This window comes from Lutra lutra, chromosome 2 (assembly GCF_902655055.1).
Source record: "Lutra lutra chromosome 2, mLutLut1.2, whole genome shotgun sequence".
NCBI classification, from domain to species: Eukaryota; Metazoa; Chordata; class Mammalia; order Carnivora; family Mustelidae; genus Lutra; species Lutra lutra.
In genome coordinates this window covers 117,645,590-117,666,806 of record NC_062279.1, presented here as the reverse complement: position 1 = coordinate 117,666,806, position 21,217 = coordinate 117,645,590, and the positions used below count along the sequence as shown (strand labels likewise).

The 21,217-nt window shown below is 37.2% G+C and overlaps 1 protein-coding gene across 4 annotated transcripts in view; it reads right to left on the bottom strand.

Annotated features, from left to right (window-relative positions):
* The window catches only part of LOC125093318 (bifunctional heparan sulfate N-deacetylase/N-sulfotransferase 3), a 178,217-nt gene that overhangs the window by 88,437 nt on the left and 68,563 nt on the right, over positions 1–21,217 (bottom strand). For all 4 annotated transcript variants that reach the window (XR_007125205.1, XM_047718315.1, XM_047718316.1 and 1 more), the window contains exon 5: positions 4,622–4,807. Coding sequence is in view for 3 of the 4 variants with exons in the window: in XM_047718315.1 (XP_047574271.1) it covers positions 4,622–4,807 (186 nt within the window). In the remaining variant the exon portion in view is untranslated. The remainder of the gene's footprint in view (positions 1–4,621; positions 4,808–21,217) is intronic.

Sequence of the window (21,217 nt, the reverse complement as noted above, 5' to 3'; positions counted from 1 at the left end):
CTGGTAAAATAACATGCAATTATAAAAGAAAGTGTGAATTAATGCTGTGCAGGATGGTACAATCTTTAGCTATATCTTATATAATGACTTTGTAATGACCTGTGTTTCTCACTATATACTTGAAGGAATAGCCAATTAATGATATACTTTGGAGAGATACAGGCTTACAGAATCTTAAACATGCAAGTCTTCTGCTTATTGTCCTCAGTAAATTGATCTTCATTTTTTGGTCATTATTCTTAAAGCACATTTGGCTCAGTAAGTGCTTTCAAAATACTGCCTATGTAGGACTTTTCATGCTTTGCAGCCCTCTACAAATATACTAGTTCTTTTCCTTTAGTTTCTGTATTATAATAAATTTCAATCTCGTCCTTGAAAGTTTTCTTACAAAAAACACAATTCTTAGCTCAATCAGTATATCACACATTGCTGTGTAAATTGGAACTTCATATATCCTATTTATTTTTGTAAACTGGTCAAATATCCTTGAGAGCTGTTCTATCTTGATGAAATAGTTAAATGAACTTCAATTTATTGCCGAGTATTAGCTCTGGTGATGTTTATGTTTAAAAGTACCACATTCTTACAATGTTATGCACAAAATCAATGGCGAACAAGAACCCAGTGCAAAGATATTCGAGCTGAATTAAATATATTCCCTAACAATTCATGAAAATATCGTTCTCCAGGAAATCAAAGCTTTATACGGCATTTGTTCATTTTTTTAAACAAGTACATATTCTTAAGGCAATGTAAGTCCATGTGGGAGAACACAAAGATACATTCTTTCTACTCTTGAAGAATTTAAGGTATATTGGAATAAAGAGAAATACTCCAAAGCTAAATAAATACCCACAGGTGATTAAAAGCTAGGTTAGTTTTACATTTTAAAAGTGCATGATTCTGAATCACTTTCGGGATTCAGTTTGAGTATCTTGTCTGAAAAACTATGGAAACATAAAGAGCTATCTTTGGGACTTGATCGCCTCGTTGATTCTATGCAAAATGGAGAGAGAAAAGAAGTTGGAGTTTTGTCTATTTCTCAAATTATTTGAGTTTGAACACAGAGAAGAGGAAGTGCAAAGGCTTTACCCTTCACCTCTGGGAAGGATGGCACCAGCAGAGAGGATAAGAGCTAACGTGAGCCCTCGGATGATCAGCGGGCCACCACAGGAGGGTGAGGAGATACTTAGAATGTGACAGGGTCATATTTCATTGTCTAGCTCACTGAGCTCAATGCTACAGGACACTGAACATATTCCTTCAAATAGCTCTCTTGTGTTAGAGAAGGAATGAGAGAGGGTTTGTTGTTTGTTTGTTTTTTTGTTTATTTTTAGGTGTTTTGCTAGGGACTGTCCTCTAGAACTGATTCTAGGAGTGTGACATTATCAAATTCAGACTTTGAGACATTGAGGAGACTATGGAAACCTTGATGACAGTAAGTGGGAGATGGTTAAGAAAGCCCTAACCAACAAGAATTTGACCAATTGGACCTGAAGCCAATATCCTGTACTTAAGACCTAAACCTAGAGCAGCTGTAAACAAATGCTTTTAGGAGTTACCTGTTAAGACCATCTAGGAGGCTGCCAGCAGGGTTAATAGGAACCTTTATCAATGGGCATCTCCATTGGAAACAGAAAGCGGACAATCAGGATCTGTAGTCTAATTGTTTAGAGGGCTCTGGCTTTCTCCAGAGAGTCACATTTAGCAACCAGGGGTTAGGGTAGAGAATCCTGGTTTTTCCTTAATTTCTTACTGAATGAAGATCAAATTTGTCCAGCAGACAGTGCACTAGGACTGGAAACTCAGAGACTCTGGTTAGGGCACAAACGCCTTGAAATGTCATAGGCTTTTATCTTCTTGTGGAGTTATAAGAGGATCTGTTATGGGAATTCACAGGAGAGCAGGACTGAGTTAGCTGCTCAACTGTTGTACACCAAAGCGCTTTACAATAAATTATAGGACATGGACTTGATATCGAGGAATAAAGGGAATAAGAGTAGGTAGAGAGTGGTCAGAAAGTCTTTCGAGGAAGAAAAAATAACAAAGATATGAACACAGCAATACTGTTTTAGAAATTTTTGGCTGGAGTAAGTCTCTATTAGCTACAGGAAAATAGAAGGTAGAAAGGTAGATTTAGACTTAACTGTTTTCAGGTACCTGAAGAGCAAGTTAAGGGGTGTGGAGATAATTGGATGTATCAAGGTTAGGAAGGCCAAAATGACAGCAGTGTTCTAAAAAGAATAATAATTAAAAAAAAAAAAAGACTGGCAGTATCTGTGGAACAGGCTATAGTGTGGGGGGTAAATGGAAGCTATAAACAAAGTAGGAGCCAGCAGTACAGTTTACACATGAAACCAAGGCAGTGAATTAGTCTGTGGGAAACTAAGGGGAATAAAAATGCATTGTAAAGGAATTATTGTTGGAATGCAGAGGCTGGAAGTTGGAAGGCAGTGGCCAGCATCATGTCCGAGTTGCAGAACTGAATCAGGAATAGCAGGATCAATAACAGCTGGCTTGAAGGGAAGTAATGCGCTCCATTTAAGGCCTTTGGAATTTGATTTATGAATATTTTTTAAAAAGTGTCCCTCATCTCATAAAACAAAATATGGGTGTGATTTTTTTTTTTTCTTTTCATTCTCTTCCTAGGAGAGCATACTGGCTCTTATGGTCTTACTTGCATCTCTATTTGGATGACTCCAAGCCATGTTCTCTCTCTTTTACTGCACAATCAGCGGCCTGCTGAGCATTTCCCACTTGAAAATTCTCATCCAAGAGCCCACAAAGCACGTATAGAGGGTTTCCATGGATTGCTACACAACTGAAGCCATAGGGACAATTCCATCAAAACAGAGCCTTTATTACCTGTAAGATTTGTGCATTTACAGTACAGTTAAAATATGTTTTTAGGAGAAACAAAAAATGAACATATCCCATGGGACACAGCCAAGCAAATTTTCTGGCAGTATTGACAGAAACAGAAAAAAAAGAGGACAATCTTTAATAAAGTCCTTAGAGACTTAAATTCACTGTTCTACCAACACTGCATATGATTTAAAAATGGCAGGAAAGTACTGATACTCTTCAATCATAACCCAGGTCTCCTAAACGCTCTCTGGTCAACAGGCTGGCAGTTGAGGCATAGTGAGTTTATCTTCAGTAAAGAAGAAGGACAGACTGGGATAAAATAGAGCCATTATGTTCCCATCTAGCATTTACAGCAGTTTTTATTGAGGGAAAAGTCAAAATGGGAGATAATCCAACTTAAATGTCATCATCCATTCTATAATTTTTGCAGACATTAGAAAACTGTCTGAAAAGAAGTAAGTTACTCCTAATTCTAGAGTAGGTATCTGGTCAGACATAGTCTGACAGAGTGTTACAGTGCTTCACCGCACAGTGTTTTTCTCCATGGTATTCCTTCCCAGGATGAGTCTAAATCAGGAAGCCCCTTCCTCATGTCATCAGTACTCTTTGGATTTTCTAGTTTGGAAAAAAAGTCGGATTTAGTTCCTTTGGGAGGCCTCACAAAGTATTAAGTAATAACATATCTTGACAGTAGGCATGTGTCACCATTGTAAAACAAAACAAAACAAAACATTAGGGAAGCTTTGGAGAGAATTTGACAGTAGATGAAAATGACTTAATTAACATCGTCTGTTGCATTTTACTCTTTATTATGATCTGTTAGTAATTACGCAGGGCTTCATGTGTGGCTTCTTATTGTAACTAGTTGAGTTTTTCTTTGTTTGCTTGGTCTGACATGATAAAGAGAACAGTTTGACTTGTAAAAGAGCAGCACGTTAACATAGGGAGAGTTAGTTTTCGTTTTACGTACTAAATAACTTTTTAAAAATTTTTTTTAAAATATATTTTTTATTTATTTAATAGACAGAGATTACAAGTAGGCAGAGAGGCAGGCAGAGAGAGAGGGGAAGCAGGCTCCCTGCTGAGCAGAGAGCCCAATGTGGGGCTTGGTCCCAGGGCCTCAGGATCATGACCCGAGCCGAAGGCAGAGGCTCAACCCACTGAGCCACCCAGGCACCCCTATTTTATGTACTAAATAATTTTTTGAGGAGATGATGGCTTCTGTAAATTACCTGCAAGTCAGATATATTGTTTCCTTAGTATTTTAACATCAGTTAAAATTAACCATTAACATGGTTAATTGTAGTGTCAGTTTATCTTATTTTTTTTTATTTTTAAAGATTTTATTTATTTATTTGACAGAGAGAGATCATAAGTAGACAGAGAGGCAGGCAGAAAGAGGGAGGGAAGCAGGCTCCCTGCTGAGCAGAGAGCCCGATGCGGGACTCGATCCCAGGACCCTGAGATCATGACCTGAACTGAAGGCAGCGGCTTAACCCACTGAGCCACCCAGGCGCCCTGCAGTGTCAGTTTAAAAAAAAAAGAAAAGTATTTTGTATTCAAAGAATTGTGCAGAAGTGACTTTAATTAAAACATCTTCTGCTTAGGTATGATAAATATACCTCCTTTAGTAGAAAGCTTTTCCTATAGTTAAGAGCTCAACATTTTGCTCTTCCCTTTTGTTCTTTCTTCAAATGAAGAATGTAAATCTTAAAGAATTAGTTGTACCCTATGCATACCAGAGGAGGCTCACCATGATGTTTTTGTGGATGAAGCCCCTCCGGTGTCTGGCTGGTTTCAGATGCGGATATTCTTCTGTGCTGGTGATTCTAATATTCCAAACCTTCTTCCAAGCCTCATAAAGCTGAACATGTACAGGGTAGACGCCCGAATGGTGAGGGGCCACTGCGTAGCCCATGTCGGTAGGAATGCCATGCTCCTAAGACCAAGCAAATATTGATTAGAATGTGGGAAGATTTACCTTGATCCCATTTTTACCCCCAGATTTTTCAAATGTGCTATAAATGCATTTGTTTAAATGCATCATTACTTAATTGTATTGTAAAATTAAGGTGACAAATATTACAACCTCTAGGTGTCATGAAGCCTGGTAACCTTTCCACTCATCTTGATGTTAATACATCTGTGTTTAAGAGGGGGCAGAACAGGACTGATGATTTTAATGAATAACTTGAAAGAGTCTGCATTTAGTGCATCTTGTCATAGCCACTCCTCCTTCTTTCTGTTTTCACAATTTCAATAAATTAAATGATAAGCACTTGCAACAAACAACACTCAGCACTCCCCACAAAAATAAGACCAACGTTTATTAGAGAGATAGAACACGTTCCGATTTCATTAGAACTGCTAAGGGATTTTATTTTGCCTACTTCCCAGGTTCTCCCAAATTTGCCGCATTTCTGCTGGTCCTTCAGCATGTGGGCCGGTAATAGATTATGTTCCCTACCTTGGAGGAAGCAGGCACCTGCAATGAAGAAATGTGTTAAATCTTATAGAGCAATTTTCTTTGAAGTTGAAGTCCTGGTTATAGTAAAAGTAGAAGGTACTGAAAAAGCCAAATAATCTGGAAATTTCATTGGTGTAAAGTCAAGATTTTGTATAAAAAACGAGTCCAGTTACAAGGAATAGTTTTAATATTGCAACTACAACGCATATGTGGATACCACTTGGCCCTGACTGGGTCAGAAAATTCCAAAAATAAATTTATGTGATATCTGGATATATTGGAGGATGTTTGGGGAAAATTTGTATAATTGTCATTGTTCTTCTTCATTTGAGTTGGTCCCTTAATCCTGATACATATAGGCATCTTGGCACACAGGGAAATTGCATAGGCGTAAAAAATGAAACACATCTTTTATAAAAAGAATACCCATGGCTTCAGCAGTAGACGTGTATTTTTTTTCTCCTGAAAAATAGTTTATTTTTCTATCTGTATTTTCAATTGCTTTATAGTCTTCAAAAGTTCCACCCAAATAGGCCTCCTTTGAATTAGTCATGGCTTTTCTTCATGCCAAAGAACAATTTCACATACAGAGAACCATAGTTATCAGGCTTCTAAATGTATTGAATTACAGAAATACGCTCCAAATGGATATGGGAAAAGAAGCTAGCTTTGTTTGGCTAATTTGTAAGGCTAGCTTTTTTTTTTTTTTTCAACTTAGATAATGACAGGAGGTGAAGGAAGTATACGAAGCCCCTGAAAGAAAGAAAATGGGTTGCCAGTGGTTTGTTGTTCCTTAAGTATCTGTCCAACTCCCTCACACAGCATAAAAGGCCCTCAACATTTGGTCCCAAGCCTGTCTACACAGCATTATCTCCTACCAGCATTCATCCTCCCCACGCACAATTTCTGATGATTCCCTTTAAGTCTTTGCTGTACACTGTATACATTGTCCTCCTCAACTGAATGCCCTTTGCCCCTTATCTTGTAAATTCTATTCATCATTTAAGAGTGAGTTCAGTCAGAGAGAAGTACTGGAATTGCTGAAAAGAGAAGCTGCCACATTTGTACCGTGAGAAAAGAGAATGAGTACTGTTAGTGTTGAGTGGCCCCTGTCTGTGTTTCTGAAGGATGACAGAGAAAGTTTTGTGTTTTTCATTGTATTTGCATCTTTGTGGAGCTGGCCATATTTAATGGAATTGCTACTATATCATTTAGAATTTTGCTAAAAACTGAGCTGAAATATCTCACTGCAGTTCTTTTACTGGTTTTTAGAAACTCAAACTAAAGCAAATTTTTTCAACTAAAAATAATTCACCAGTGCATACTTTGTGTTAGACTAGGTCAGTGAAGTATTCGTCTAATTTGGCTTAAAAATAGGGGTGCAGTGATCATGGACCAGATGAAAGAAAATGAATTTCAGTCATTGAAATTTAAAGAAAAAAAATTAACAATTACAGATCAACAGTTTCTTAAGAAGCAAGGATGAAATTCACAATGATAGGAACTGTACTTTAAATTCAAATATCTCCAAATTTGTAAGAAATTATGCTGATAGAAAGCTCAAGGTAGTTTTCAATGCCCATAAGTAGTAGGCTCTGTGTTCAGGAACCCCATATAAGAAAAGGATGGCCCTGTACAGCAGGGACACTTCCCTCCTTTTGGAATATTCCCAAATATTTGGGGACCAATGTATGCACAATTTTGTTTTTATTTCCAGCTTTTAACACTGAAGAAATACTGAGGCTTCTTAGTCTCATCTTTTGTGTGCTGGTGCCATGTGTCATGATGGTAGAAAACTCCATTTCTGGAGTCAGATATATCTGGCCATTTCACTCTCCCATTTTCTACCTGTGTGGCCTTTGGCAAATGATTTATGACCTTATCTAAGCCTCATGTCCTGTTCTCAAATGCTAGTCATGGGGTAATTATCTTGAAGGAGTTCAGAGTAAATTAAATAATATTACACAGGGAGAGCATTTAGTGCATGATACACATTCAATGTATGTCGTTTATTGTTGTCATTACTGCCTTGCATCCATTTTTTTTTATAAGCTGTGATCCTACTACTCAACTCTAATGTGGAAATTATGAAACCACCAGGCCATCTTTTTTTTTTTTTTAATCAGTAAAAGAGCTATTACACCCTCTTTTCTGCTTTCACTGTAGGTTTTGGGATTCTCTCATGTGAGGATTCAGTGACTTCTATCTTAGTGTTCTGTCCCTGCTTCTCTCCTGATCTGTCCATATAGTTGCAACCAGCACCATGTGGCTCCAGGCTATAAATTGCTGAGAGCTAGTTAGTAGGAAATCTTTTTTTTTTATACTTTTTAAAAAAGATTTTATTTATTTATTTGTCAGAGAGAGAGAGAGAGAGAGAGTGCGGGAGAACACAAGCAGGCAGAGCGGCAGGCAGAGGCAGAGAGAGAAGCAGGCTCCCCACTGAGCAAGGAGCCGGATGTGGGACTCGATCCCAGGACCCTGGGATCATGACCTGAGCCGAAGGCAGCGGCTTAACCAACTGAGCCACCCAGGCGTCCCTGTAGGAGATCTTTTAAAAGGGCTTTAGATAAAGGCAACATAAATTGGCCCCCAGATTGCATTCAATACCAGAAAGAACACTAGAAATGTTCTTGCATAGAAAAGTTTGGGCTATGGGGCGCCTGGGTGGCTCAGTGGGTTAAGCTGCTGCCTTCGGCTCAGGTCATGATCTCAGGGTCCTGGAATTGAGTCCCGCATCGGGCTCTCTGCTCAGCAGGGAACCTGCTTCCCTTCCTCTCCCTCTGCCTGCCTCTCTGCCTACTTGTGATCTCTCTCTGTCAAATAAATAAATAAAATCTTAAAAAAAAAGAAAAAAAAAAGAAAAGTTTGGGCTAAAACGTAGGTAGTGTGTTTTGGAAGGCGGCCTATCAGGTTTTAGAGGGTTTAGCCACAATGCTTAATTCTTAACTGATAATTCTCTTCCAAATCTTTTAATTTGAAATTAAGCATGTATTATTATTTTTTTATTTGGGGCCAAAAGTCTAAAATACTATCCATGTTAGCTTAAAAAGTTAATTCTTCTTCTTTATTAATCCTCGACTGAAAGTAGCATCTTAGTTCCAGGAACCTAAAATTCACATCAAGATTTTTCTAGTGGAGGACTTGGACTGAAAAGGCTGGGGAATATGGCTTTGTTACTATTAAATGTAAGTCAGATACTTTGAACAAAGCGGGATTAATCAGTCTCACAACTGAACTCTTCATCTCCACCTCTCAACTCTACTAGATGTGCTCTTTCCCCAGGGTTCCTCCATGTCGTTAAATGACACTATCAGCCATCAGCCAACTCGTGGCCATGTGGGAAAAGTTAGATGTTGTTCTTGACACCTATTTCCTCATTCTGTCCTGAATCCAGGCTATTATCATAGCCTATCAGTACTACCTCCAGTATGTATCTTAAATCTATCCACTTTTCTCCAATTCGGTCATCACCATTACCCTGGTCTCATTTACCATTTTATCTCATGGGCTTGTAGCCCAGGCTCCTAACTCTTCTACCTATTTCCTCTCCTGTTACATCCATCCATTTTCTACACAGCAGCCAAAGTAATACTTTAAAGTCACAAATATGATCCTATAACATTCTATTCAAAATCTATCCTTGATTTCCCCTTGAACTTAATGATAAAATATAGAATTCTTAGGATAGTCCCAAGCGTTGCATGGTAGGACCCTTGCTTCTTTCTCTATCCTGCACCCTTCACTGTATGTTAGTCATGTTAATCTTTTCCTGAAATCCACCAAGTGCTTTCCTACCTTAGCACCCTCCTCTATCTGGTTTTCTCAGCCTGGAATGTCCTTACTCCAACACTTCCTGTGGATAAATGTGATACCTCTTTTTCATAATTTTTTTTTGTTATATCTACAAAGAAGGCTTTACTGACAAGTTCTGATCTAAATTATTAGATCATATTAAGACTTTGCCTTATAGCCTTCATTTCTTTTTCATAGTACACAGCATGATTTGCAAGTGAAAATTTTTCTGTATAATTATTTCTTAATGTCTATCTTTCTCACTAAACAATAGACTCCACAAATTTTGGGTTCTCTTTCATCCACTTCTATACACCCAGTATCTTGCCAATAGCAAGCACGAAATAAATATTAGTGAGTGAGTTTGTGAGCTGATTCTGACCACCTCCCTCTCATGCTAACTTTCTCAATGATCTCAGTTAAGCTCTCAATTCACCCACAGACATGGGTAACTCACAGGGAAATTTTATTAAAGTAATATTTGAAAACACTTTTGAGACTATAGCTAAAAAAATTATTCAAGTGTAAGATAGACATATCTATTATTATGAACTTAGATATTTAAATTATAGAATAAAAATTAAAAGGTTTTGAAAAATTATGTATTTAAAGACTTTCAAGTAGATGTGAAGATAATACATTTTTATCAAGCAAAAAGTTATGCTATATTCTTTAGAAAAATTCCCCAAAAAAACTAAAAGAAAAAAGAAAAAAATTGGTATTCAGGTATTTGAGCAACACTGAAGAATCATTGTTTATTATAATCTTTGATAATATTTACTTAAATTCTTGCTAGTATAAGAATGGTACTTTACTTTGAAAATTTGAGTATAGTTTACACAGGATGTTACATTAGTTTCAGGTGTACAACTTAGTGTGACTTAATAGGTTTATACATTATACTATGTTCACAAGTGCAGCTACCATCTGTCCCATTACATCACTATTACAGTATCATTGACTCTATCCCTTATGCTCTGCTTTTTATTTCTGTGATTACCCATCCCATATCTGCAGGCCTGTATCTCCCACTCTCGATCACCCATTTTGCCCGACCTCCTCCCTTCCCCTCTCCCCTCTGGCAACCATCAGTTTATTCTCTGTATTTATAGTTCTGGTTCTGCTTTTTGTTTGTTTATTCTATGTCTTTTTTTTTTTTTTAAAGATTTTATTTATTTATTTGACAGAGAGAAATCACAAGTAGGCAGAGAGGCAGGCAGAGAGAGAGGAGGAAGCAGGCTCCTTGCTGAGCAGAAAGCCCGATGCGGGGCCCGAACCCAGGACCTGGGATCATGACCTGAGCCGAAGGCAGAGGCTTAACCCACTGAGCCACCCAGGCGCCCTGTTTATTCTATGTCTTTTTAAAGATTCTATTTATCATTGGATTCATATGGTATTTATCTTTCTCAGTCTGACTTATTTTGCTGAGCATAATAGAATAGTACTTTACTTTTAGATTTTTCTGTTTTAATCTTTATAAACAGAACCTTTAAAATTTCCATTTATGACTAGACTTGTTGCATATTCCCATATTTCTCAGATTAGCAACTTTAAAAACCCCACTATGGTATAATTAGAAAACTATAATTAGAAATTATAATTATAATTAGAAATTATAATTAGAAACCCCCACAATGGTAGGTAACCAAACAGACATTCTACGCTCTGTAGTAGAAAAAAATCTAAAATTTCATTACAATGTAGTTTGGAAAAAACTTGTGCTTCTCTGCAGTTACATGTCCCACTTCCTCAGCATATAGACTTTCATTCTTTGGTTAACCATATCATAGTACTGAGAATTTACGTTTATAGTTCACATGGGTTTATGATAAGGTAGTAAGTTTTGGAGTTGTTTCTAGGAAAAAAAAACCTGTTTTGCTTTGCTTTTTAAAGTGGCTTCCTTAAAAGCTATTGCTTTTCACATAGAAAAGACTACATTTTTCCAGATGACAGAGGCATGTTTGAAAAATGAAATTAGAACCTTTTAGCATAGAATACATATAAGTGCACACATATGCATATATGCACACAGTATATATGAAGAAAATGATTTCTGAAACTAGGCCTTTAAATTTGAGGAACATTTTAATGTTTCTAAAAACAATGTGTTTTCCTAAAGTTAAACTAATGGCCGCACCGGAATGTTAGCTTATGAGAGCCCACAGGGCCTGTAGCATCTGGAGGTCTGTAGCAGTTGCTGTGATGGGGGGAAAGTAAGAAATGGCAGTGCAGGTGGCCCAATATATGTAAAATTACTATCCCAATGAAGCTGACTTTCTTCTTCACTTAGAACAAAACCAGGCAAGTCAGGATTGATCTTTAAGTCAGGGAATTACTATTTGGAACTGAATGCTAACATTGTCAGTATTAAAATATGTTCCTGTGACAAATGATGTTCTCTCTGATACGGTTTGAAATAAAATATCCTAAAAGAAATAATTACCTGAGTATAGGAATCTGATTTTTACCGTTTTTTTTTTAAAATTTCATTTTTTTATAAACTTTTTTTTTTTTTTAGATTTTATTTATTTATTTGACAGAGAGAGATCACAAGCAGGCAGAGAGGCAGGCAGAGAGAGAGGAGGAAGCAGGCTCCTTGCTGAGCAGAAAGCCCGATGCGGGGCCCGAACCCAGGACCTGGGATCATGACCTGAGCCGAAGGCAGAGGCTTAACCCACTGAGCCACCCAGGCGCCCCTAAATTTTATTTTTTATAAACATATAATATATTTTTATGTGAATCGCCATTTACCGTTTTTTTTTTTAAATTGTGCAAGTAGTTACTAATGTTCAGATTTAAAATTCTGCGCTGCTTTGATATAACCTGGGTGGTTTTAGAGTGGTTTTATATTCAGGTGCTAAATATAAATGCACTATCTTTAATCCATGGTCTAATATTGAGCTAACATGTGTAATTTTCCACCTGTAAATTTAGGGCAGAAGTAACCTCCTAAAATGTAATTGGCACATTTACACAAATTTTGTTAATATTTATAGATTTGGCCAGTAGCTTTATTTCTGTTTTTTTTTTTTTTTAACATGGTAATATTTAATTCATCATATAAATTTCTGTTTGCTGGTTGGTATGTGAAAACACTGCTGTGATGATCATGTTATTTTTAATATATTTGGCTTAAGAGTTTAAATTCATCCTATGTCAGCAGCTATTGTATAATAAAGAGTTTGGCTGGTCTTCATCATCCCCAATTCCTGGGAGATAAACCTGAAATCCTCAGATTTTTAGAGTGATAGGAATGTTTTTGTTATTGATGGTGGGCCCCTGAGACCATATCTGAGTCATGCTAACAAGATGACTCAGAATGTGGTTTGGCCGTGCCAGAAGGGCCACCCATGAAATTAGAGAGGAAGGGCTTTGAGCCAGGTGATATCAGCTTGACTTCCAGGGAGTGGAGGAGAACTAGACGTTGAGTTCAATCCCATGACCAGTGATTCAATCAATCGTGCCTATGAAATGAAACCCCAATAAAAACTCTGGACACTAAGGCCTAGGTGAACTTCCCCAGTTGGTGATTTTCTTATGGGTTCAGAAACCCCAGGAAGGCGATTTCTTTGTCTCACAGTTTGGATTTAAAAGAAGCATGCTACAGTAACAGGAGTCTTTGGATTAAAGTGTTAAAGGTGTTAATAATGAAATTTTGTGAAATAGAATGACATTTTTGTAACTCCTAAAAGAGAAGTATGACCTTACTACTCTGAAGTTACTCAGCTCTGGAAAAGAATATATAGTGTTTCATCAACTACATAGTGAGAAAATAATCTTATTCTTCCCATATCTAAAGATACCCAAATCCATGACAATGGAATGGTCAGTGTCAACCAAGAGTCTCAGGGATAGGGAGAGCATAGTGTCACAGAGAAAGCACAGATGTAGGATTCCTGGGCTCAATCTCAGTGCTACCCTTCATTCATTGTGGGACTTTGGGCAGGTCTCACTAAGCCTCACTTCCCTTGTTTGCCAAGTAGGGGTAATAAAGTTATTTATAAAGAGTTGTAGAGAATGACAGATATAATATAAACAACATTATTGGTCAATTACTATGTAATTTCCTTTCATTTTGTTAACATTATTCTCTTTGTGTTTTAAACAACAAAAGGACAAGGAACAATGGTAAACTAAGAATCCTTCTGCATCACTTCTACCCTTCAAAAAACTCTTTGGGGCGCCTGAGTGGTTCAGTTGGTTAAGTGACTGCCTTGGGCTCAGGTCATGATCCTGGAGTCCCTGGATTCAAGTCCCACATCTGGCTCCCTGCTTAGTGGGGAATCTGCTTCTCCCTCTGACCCTCCCCCTTCTCATGCTCTCTCTCGTTCTCTCTCTCTCAAATAAAAAGAAAATCTTAAAAAAAAAAAAACCAAAAAAACTCTTCAGAATTCTTCTTCTTTTTAAAAAAATTTCACTTATTTATTTGACAGAGAGAGAGAGAGAATGCACAAGCACAGGGAGTGACAGTGGGAGAGAGAGAAGCAGGATCCCCGCTTAGCAAGGAGCCCCATGTGGGTCTTGATCCCAAACCTTGGGATCATGACCTGAGCCAAAGGCAGATGTTCAACTGACCGAGCCACCCAGGTGCCCCGAGAATTCTTATTTACGAGCAGACATTCCTTAAAGAAGTTACAATATCAGTATCAATCTTATCTAGAAAAAGTTTTATTAAAAAGTAGTATTTTTTTTTCTGGAAAAAATAATTGATACTACGTATAAAGTGGGAGGTAAAAATACTCCCGGCAAACCATAAATTTGATAAGGCTGTAGTAACAATATCAGTAAAAACCCACCTTGATAACACATAGTCCCTTTCAAGTGCTACCCCAAGTTACAGCTCAGTTATTTGAAAAACTTAAATGAAATTTAGTACACCCAATGCATTAAGAAATTCCAGTAACAAAAGTTAAGCTAGTGATTCAGTACCAATACTGAAATTTAATCTTCATTTTCCCTGGTGCCCTCTAAGAAGGGATTATCTGGGGGAGATTGACAGATTTTCTTCTAGTCTTCCCTAATAATTATGTAATTTATTTCAAGTAAGTTTCTATTTAACAGAGCATGCTGTTTTCCTCTCTTCAAGTTCCCTTCAGAATTTTTAAAGTGTCGTCATATCATTGTTGAGTGCTTCATAAGTAAACACACCACTAAAGGGTGTACTTTTGTAAGAGTACTCAAAGGAATGATGTAAACACTTGTACCTTGCATAGGCTAGGCTCATTTTTTTTTTCAATTGCTGGCATTTCTTCAAGTAAACACATGAAGGAGTTTGTAGAAATATAAAAAATGAATTTATGAATATATTTTTTTAACACTGTAGCAAAATAACCAAAAATAATATTATCTGGAGACATAGTAGAGGAATTGGGAAGGTTTAGTTCAGTCCAGCTTTCTGGAGTATGAAGTGATGAGCTTTATGTGGATGTTTGGGGTCCTTGAAAGGTAATAAAGCTATAAACAATTCAGAGACAGGCTCACATTCCCAAGGTACTTGCAAGCACATTAAATCTTTCTGAAAATCCACAGGATTGATTACAGTAGGAATCTTTAAGTCTGCATTGTACCAATTTTAATTTAAGTTTAATATTCTAGAAAGAAGAGAAAAGTTGGTATTGCTCTTTGTTGTAACTACTGCTTACCCTCTAGTATTTAAAATAGCCACCAGAATGGTTAACACTTGTGGTGCTGGCTGCACAAACACAGGAAATTACATAAATTATATAAAGAGCTATTAAAAGAAAAACATGGTGAGAAGTAATTCTCATTATAAGGTTTTGCTAATAGCATCAGCCATGCCATTGATACTGATATTGACTGCTGTTACCAAAACCTTATACTTCCCTAGGGAGTTATTTTAAACAAATTCAGAATATTAAAATCTGACTTTTTAGGCTTTAGAGCTTGATAGCCCTGGGGTCAAATCCTTTCTCAGCTTTCCACTGACTTTGCGAATTAAGGAAGATTATATAAGCGCCCCGAGCCTTATTTTCTGCATTTACAATATGGAGCTGATCAGCCTCGCAAGTGGTTGGGAGGATATTGACTGAGGACACATGAAAAGCACTAAGCACAGTGTCTGGCAAATACCTGGAGGCTCAAGTTTCTCTTCCTACATTTCGTCTGGAGAGTCTAGAAACTTTCTAATTGAAATGCAAGGTCCTGTTTCATGCAGGGGAACAGAATAATAGAATTTCAAATTTCACCACCTTCCCTGATCTGAGCACAAATTAAAGGGAAAAATGGAGAATTAAGAAGGTTAGTTTGGATGTTGCTGCAATGATCAAGGTGCAGGGTGAGAAATGTGAAAGTGGAGTGGTAATAGAAAGTATCCAAATGGAGCAGGATATGGTGCAAAGAAAGAACTCACAGAAATTGTTGAATGACTGTGGACATGGAGTGGGAGATAGGAAAATGCCAAGCAGGTGCAAGATTAGCATTTGAGCTGACTTGACTGTCATTTCTTCTTTTGCCGTCACTTCCATCCCTGCCATGTTTATAATCACCTCTCGCAAAAACAAGTGCGCCTTCCATTTTAACTAAATGTAAGACACTCAAGAAGGAAGGAGCAGTCAAAATTTAGTAGCAGCATGCATGGATCTGGAAATAAACCTTTCCCCGGCTCCATCCCCACATCTGACTCCAGCCCACCACTAAGAATTTCTTGGAGAATTCATAAAGGCTTTGAGTTCATTTTGTGTCCAAATAAATTTGGGCACTGAGGGACTATTTTCATGTAGGACATGTACTAAATTTATCTTTCTTTTTACAAAACCAGTTTAAATCACCCTATATGCACTGGAGATGCAATGTAGAATTTTTTTTTTTAGAGGAAAAAAAAAGGAAAGGAATCGAAAAGAATAGTTTTCCACATTCTCCAGCTCGTTAGGGAGCATGAAGTCTTCCTATAGAATAGAAAAAAGTAATCTGGAAAGACATTTGCAAAGAAAAGGACTAAGATCCTGAGGTAATCAAAACCACTTTCAAAAGTGTAATGATGTATCCAAATGAGAAAAAAAAAAAAATGCTGTGCCACTATGGGAATGGACAGGGGCCAGTATCTTCATGTAGGTGAAATCCAGAGTTTCTAAGAAAAAGCAGCAGATCATACTTGCATACTTTAAATAAGTATGCATAGATGGAAAATTGGGAGGCTCAAACCTTGATGTTATTTTGACCTGTTATTACATTTTGCTTCCTCATCATCCATCCAATAAGAAGCCGTATTGATTTTATTTCAGAAATAGTTTTCACATTGCTCTCCTTTGTATTCTCACTGCTGTTGGTTTAGTTAAAGCCTGTCTTTATTTCCTCTTCCTTAATCACTTTCATAGTAATCCAATTTGTCTACTTCCCTCCAGTCTCTCTGCTTTTCTCCATCCTCACCACTCCCACTCTAATATTCTGTGGCTCTACAGTCTATGTGGAAGTGACAGAACTCTGGGAAGGAGATGACAGTGTCACCTTGGAGTTCAAAATGCTTAAAATATGTAATTCTTGTAATTAGATACGAAATTTCAATTTAGGAAAGCAGATTCTAAAACATTCTGATGAGAAAATGTGAAACAATTGCCAGAATTACACTAAAGGAGTACAACTAAAGAAGGATAGCTTCTTTAAAAAAAAAGTCATTCTTTTTGGAGAATTATAATTATTCAAAACAAGGAAGAAAACATCTATTTAATATAGTGATTAAGAGTCAGAAACATCTGAATTCAAGTGCCAGATCTGTTGCTTAGCTGTGTGGTTTGGAGGAATTACTAAACCTCTTCAAATATCAGCTTTGTTTTCTATAAAATGGAGATGACATCAGTAGGGCTGTCATGAGGATTAAATTTTTTTTAAGACTTTTTCTTTATTCACTTGAGAGAGAGAGAGAGAACATCAGCAGGGGTAGGATTAAACATGATTAATAAGAGAAAAGATAAGATTATTAAGAGCTCCAGCCACATAGTGAAGGGTCAATATTATTAGCAATTGTCTAAAGACTAACTCTGTACAGGGCCCTCACACACACAAGGGTTTAAAGCAGGTACGTGAGATGAAAGGAAGTACACATAACAAAGGATGAAAACAATTAATGAAACAAAATAAACAAAAAAGGTAAAAAAATAATGTGAAGGAGGCTAAAGTTCAAAGTGAGCTTTTTCCATAAATTACTAATTAAAAATAATTCTAATCAGCAAAAGATACATAAATAATATTATTCCATGTTCAAAGTAGGAGAGGGGAAGGCTGAAATACTTTGATGATCTGGGTAAAAAGCAGAAATGTCCAGTATCTCTTCTGATTCTACTTTCCCTATCAAAGGGAACAGCTTTTCAAAATACATATGATGGTAAACTAAATTGTAAAGTATTTCAATATTTTCGAGGTTCAGAAGAGCACGTTTTAAAGTAATTAAAAAAACCAATTTGTAGATTTTTAATTAACTTAAGATGTGCTCTTCTGAGCCTGTTCAACTTGATCAATAATGATGAAGATGCGGAAGTCATACTGACACAATATACTTGTAAGATATATGTATGACACAAAGCTAGGGAAGATGTAATGCATGTTAAATAATCAGTCTTTACAAGAATGTTGATAGACTAAAATACTGAACACATAACAAATAGGAAATGTTAAAGGGACAGTTTTAATCTCAAAGCTAGCATTTGGTTAACAGAATCTATTGGACAAAAACAAATACCTGAAGGCTTACTAAATAGCTCATGGACAGAAGGTCTGGCAGACGCAGATGTTATGTGATGGTTTAAAAAAATGTGATCTTTGGCTACATAAATAGATATAAAGTGTACATGGGGGTGCCTGGGTGGCTCAGTGGGTTAAAACCTCTGCCTTCGGCTCGGGTCATGATCCTGAGGCTCTGGGACCGAGGCCCACATCGGGCTCTCTGCTCAGCGGGGAGCCTGCTTCCCTCTCTTTCTTTCTCTCTGCCTGCCTCTCTGCCTACTTGTGATCTCTGTCTGTCAAATAAATTAAAAAAAAAAACTTTAAAGTGTACATGAAGGGAAAAATTATTTTACTGTTTTCTGTTCTAATAATGGTCAAATTAGGGCAACATATATTGGGAGGCAGAATGACAAGTTTGAGGTTGTACAAATATGGCAACTGGGATGATGAGGGGATCTGAAAACCAATGGACTGCTTCAAGATCCATAACTTAGACAGAAGCATATATAGTGGTATTAATCATGTCTCTTTATTTTCTGTATTTCTGATACTTTGACATCTGAGACCTTCCTGACCCTGCAAAGACTGCCTCTCCCATGGCTATCCAGTTCCTAGAGATAATTAAACACCTACCCAAGAGCATGTTCTTCAAGCACAAACCAACCAGTTCAGGCTCCCTACTCTCAACCACTTCCTTCTTCTTCTTCTTCTTTATTTTTTTAAATTGTGTTATGTTAGTCGCCATATAACACATCATTAGTTTTTTTTTTTTAAAGATTTATTTTTATTTATTTGACAGATAGAAATCACAAGTAGGCAGAGGCAGGCGGGGGGGGGGGGGAAGCAGGCTCCCCGCTGAGCAGAGAGCCCGATATGGGGCTTGATCCCAGGACCCTGAGATCATGACCTGAGCCGAAGGCAGAGGCATTAACCCACTGAGCCACCCAGGCACCCCCATCATTAGTTTTTGATGTAGTGCTCCATGATTCATTGTGTGTATCACCGAGTGCACCATGCAATCAGTGCCCTCCTTAATACCCATCAACCACTTCCTTCATAAGCTGAGTGGCTTCATCCCTGCCCTAATCACCTCCGGGTCAGGTATGGCACAATTAGAAAGGATCCCTTTACAAATGTGATCACTGAAATTGTCATCCAACCAGCCAATCCTAAACCTGTTTACCCTGCCTTGTCTTGCCTATCCTGTAGAAACCACACTAAATGCTCTTGCCTGTGCATTCCCCCCACTCTGTTTCTTGACTGACTTTAGTGCTACCCCATGGTTTCCTGGATGGTGTGGTATGCTCTCTCCTCTTTGGGAACTGAGAGTGTCAAGCTCTCTTTCCAATGGCAGACCTCTCCTGATCTGATGATCTTACCATACCCAAATAATAATAAAACCTACATTTTTAAACAGTAATGATAAAATTTTAAGATCCAGAAGAATATTTATTTATATTTTCATCTACCAAACATTGAAGACCTACTAGCTGTCAGTCACCATTCTGTGTATACAACTACCTAGATTAGCAGAACAACTCTACTCAAATGTGTGGGATTGTCTTCCTTCTTCTAGAGCTTACCCTCTGAGTACACTCATTCAAATTCCTTGTAAATCATACAATGGATTATATTCAAGGGGTACTATTCAAAATATTTACCAGTCAGCATTCTATGAACTGATCACTCAAAACTGCTGCTAAATGTAGAGCTGGAGATGGATGCTGGCCACTCGGAGCCAGGCTTCGTTAGTTGCCGAGCAGTTGGGAGCTTTGGGACATCCTGGGGTAGGGTCTGGGGTGGTAGTGGGTGTAAGGGTAGTAGCACTGACACATTTCAATATTGGAATCACTGGCATGGCCATACTAGTACTTTTATATTGAATATCAGTCCTGATAATATATCCTTTGGTCTCCTCTTGTCTCTTGTCCTTACCAAGTTCCTTCAGCCATTGTTTTTATGAAGTAAATTATAGGCTTCACCTTATTAGTCATTGTGCCCTGAATAATGGCTAGTGTCTTTTTTAGACTGCGCTACTTGGATAACTCAGAAGTGGTTTACCAGCTCAGGGTAGACTTTTCTATCTTGACTTGAACGCTCTTTCTATTAGGACTAGAATTGTGCTTTGTTTTCAATATCAATAAAATAAAGATCTAATGTGTCTTTTTTATAAGGTGCTTCACTGAAGTGAAGATGATGGAATTCATTCATTCTCTAGCTGGCAAGCAAACTAATTAAAAGATTATCATATATTCCTTAAGCCAGCAAGTCTTTCAATATATTTTAAATTACATTTTGATACTATAATCTTTATTTCCATATTAGAAAAGTTAATGTGCTCACTAATCTAAAAAGTTGCTCACTTGACAATAGACATTTCAGCTAATGTGAATTAGCAGTTCTGCTGAACTTGGAAAAGAAGGGGGCCAAAGGACACTATTTGAAGGAATAATGATAATGCAGTAAAAAAGTACAATCCTTGGCAAGATTTTATGTCTTCAGGATCAGAAACATTGTTCTACTACTACTAATTTTAATAATATTGTCTGTAACCGTGTTAAGTATTATTTGATATTGGCAGTGAGTTCTACGGTAAAAATTTCTACTAATTATTTTATCATTAAAATTAAGCCACCATAATTTACCAAAAATGTTAGATCTAATTCTTCAATTGAGAGTATATATCTTGATGATTTTTTGAGGCTTAAATGCAATAAGTTATTTACTTATTGAATGGAATTTTGTCCAATTTTAAAAGTTGTACAATAGATATTTCAAACTGTGTTGTAGGTCATTAACAAATGTTATAATTAATCCTTGCCTCAGATATGGTACCTTTCAAAAAAACCCACCTTTGTTAACATTTCATTTTAATACATGAATTAGCCCATATTTGATAACTAAAAATATTTTCTAATCAGCCTTTAAAGCTGTATTTCCTGGTGGCTGTAACCATCAAATGCAAGTTTGCTTAAAGGATTTACTTGACCTTCCATAATAAGCTATTAGGCAGAGCTTTCAAAGCTAAATTAAAATGGACATCAAATTCTCTTGTGAGACAGAAGTGGCCACATTGTGAAAAAGGATAATAGATCAGATGCATTTGCTAAAACTGAATGAAAATAACAGGTGTGTTTGGCTGTATAGATGGTGATAGAGAATGCTCAGACAAAAGAGTTTTATGTCATAGTCTCAGATTCTCTTACTTGAAAACATACTTTCAATGATTTCTAATTCAATCACTTATTTGAATGCCGAATTTCATCCGTGAGCTCCGATCTTGTTTGAATGCCCAGTTGCTCCTAGAGCAACGCTTTGGTTCTTTCTGTGTCCTTTCATTTCCTTAACTGGGAGAAACGCTCGTGCTCATGTTAAAATTCAGAGCCTCCAAGCTGGTGGAGAAAGCAGGATGTT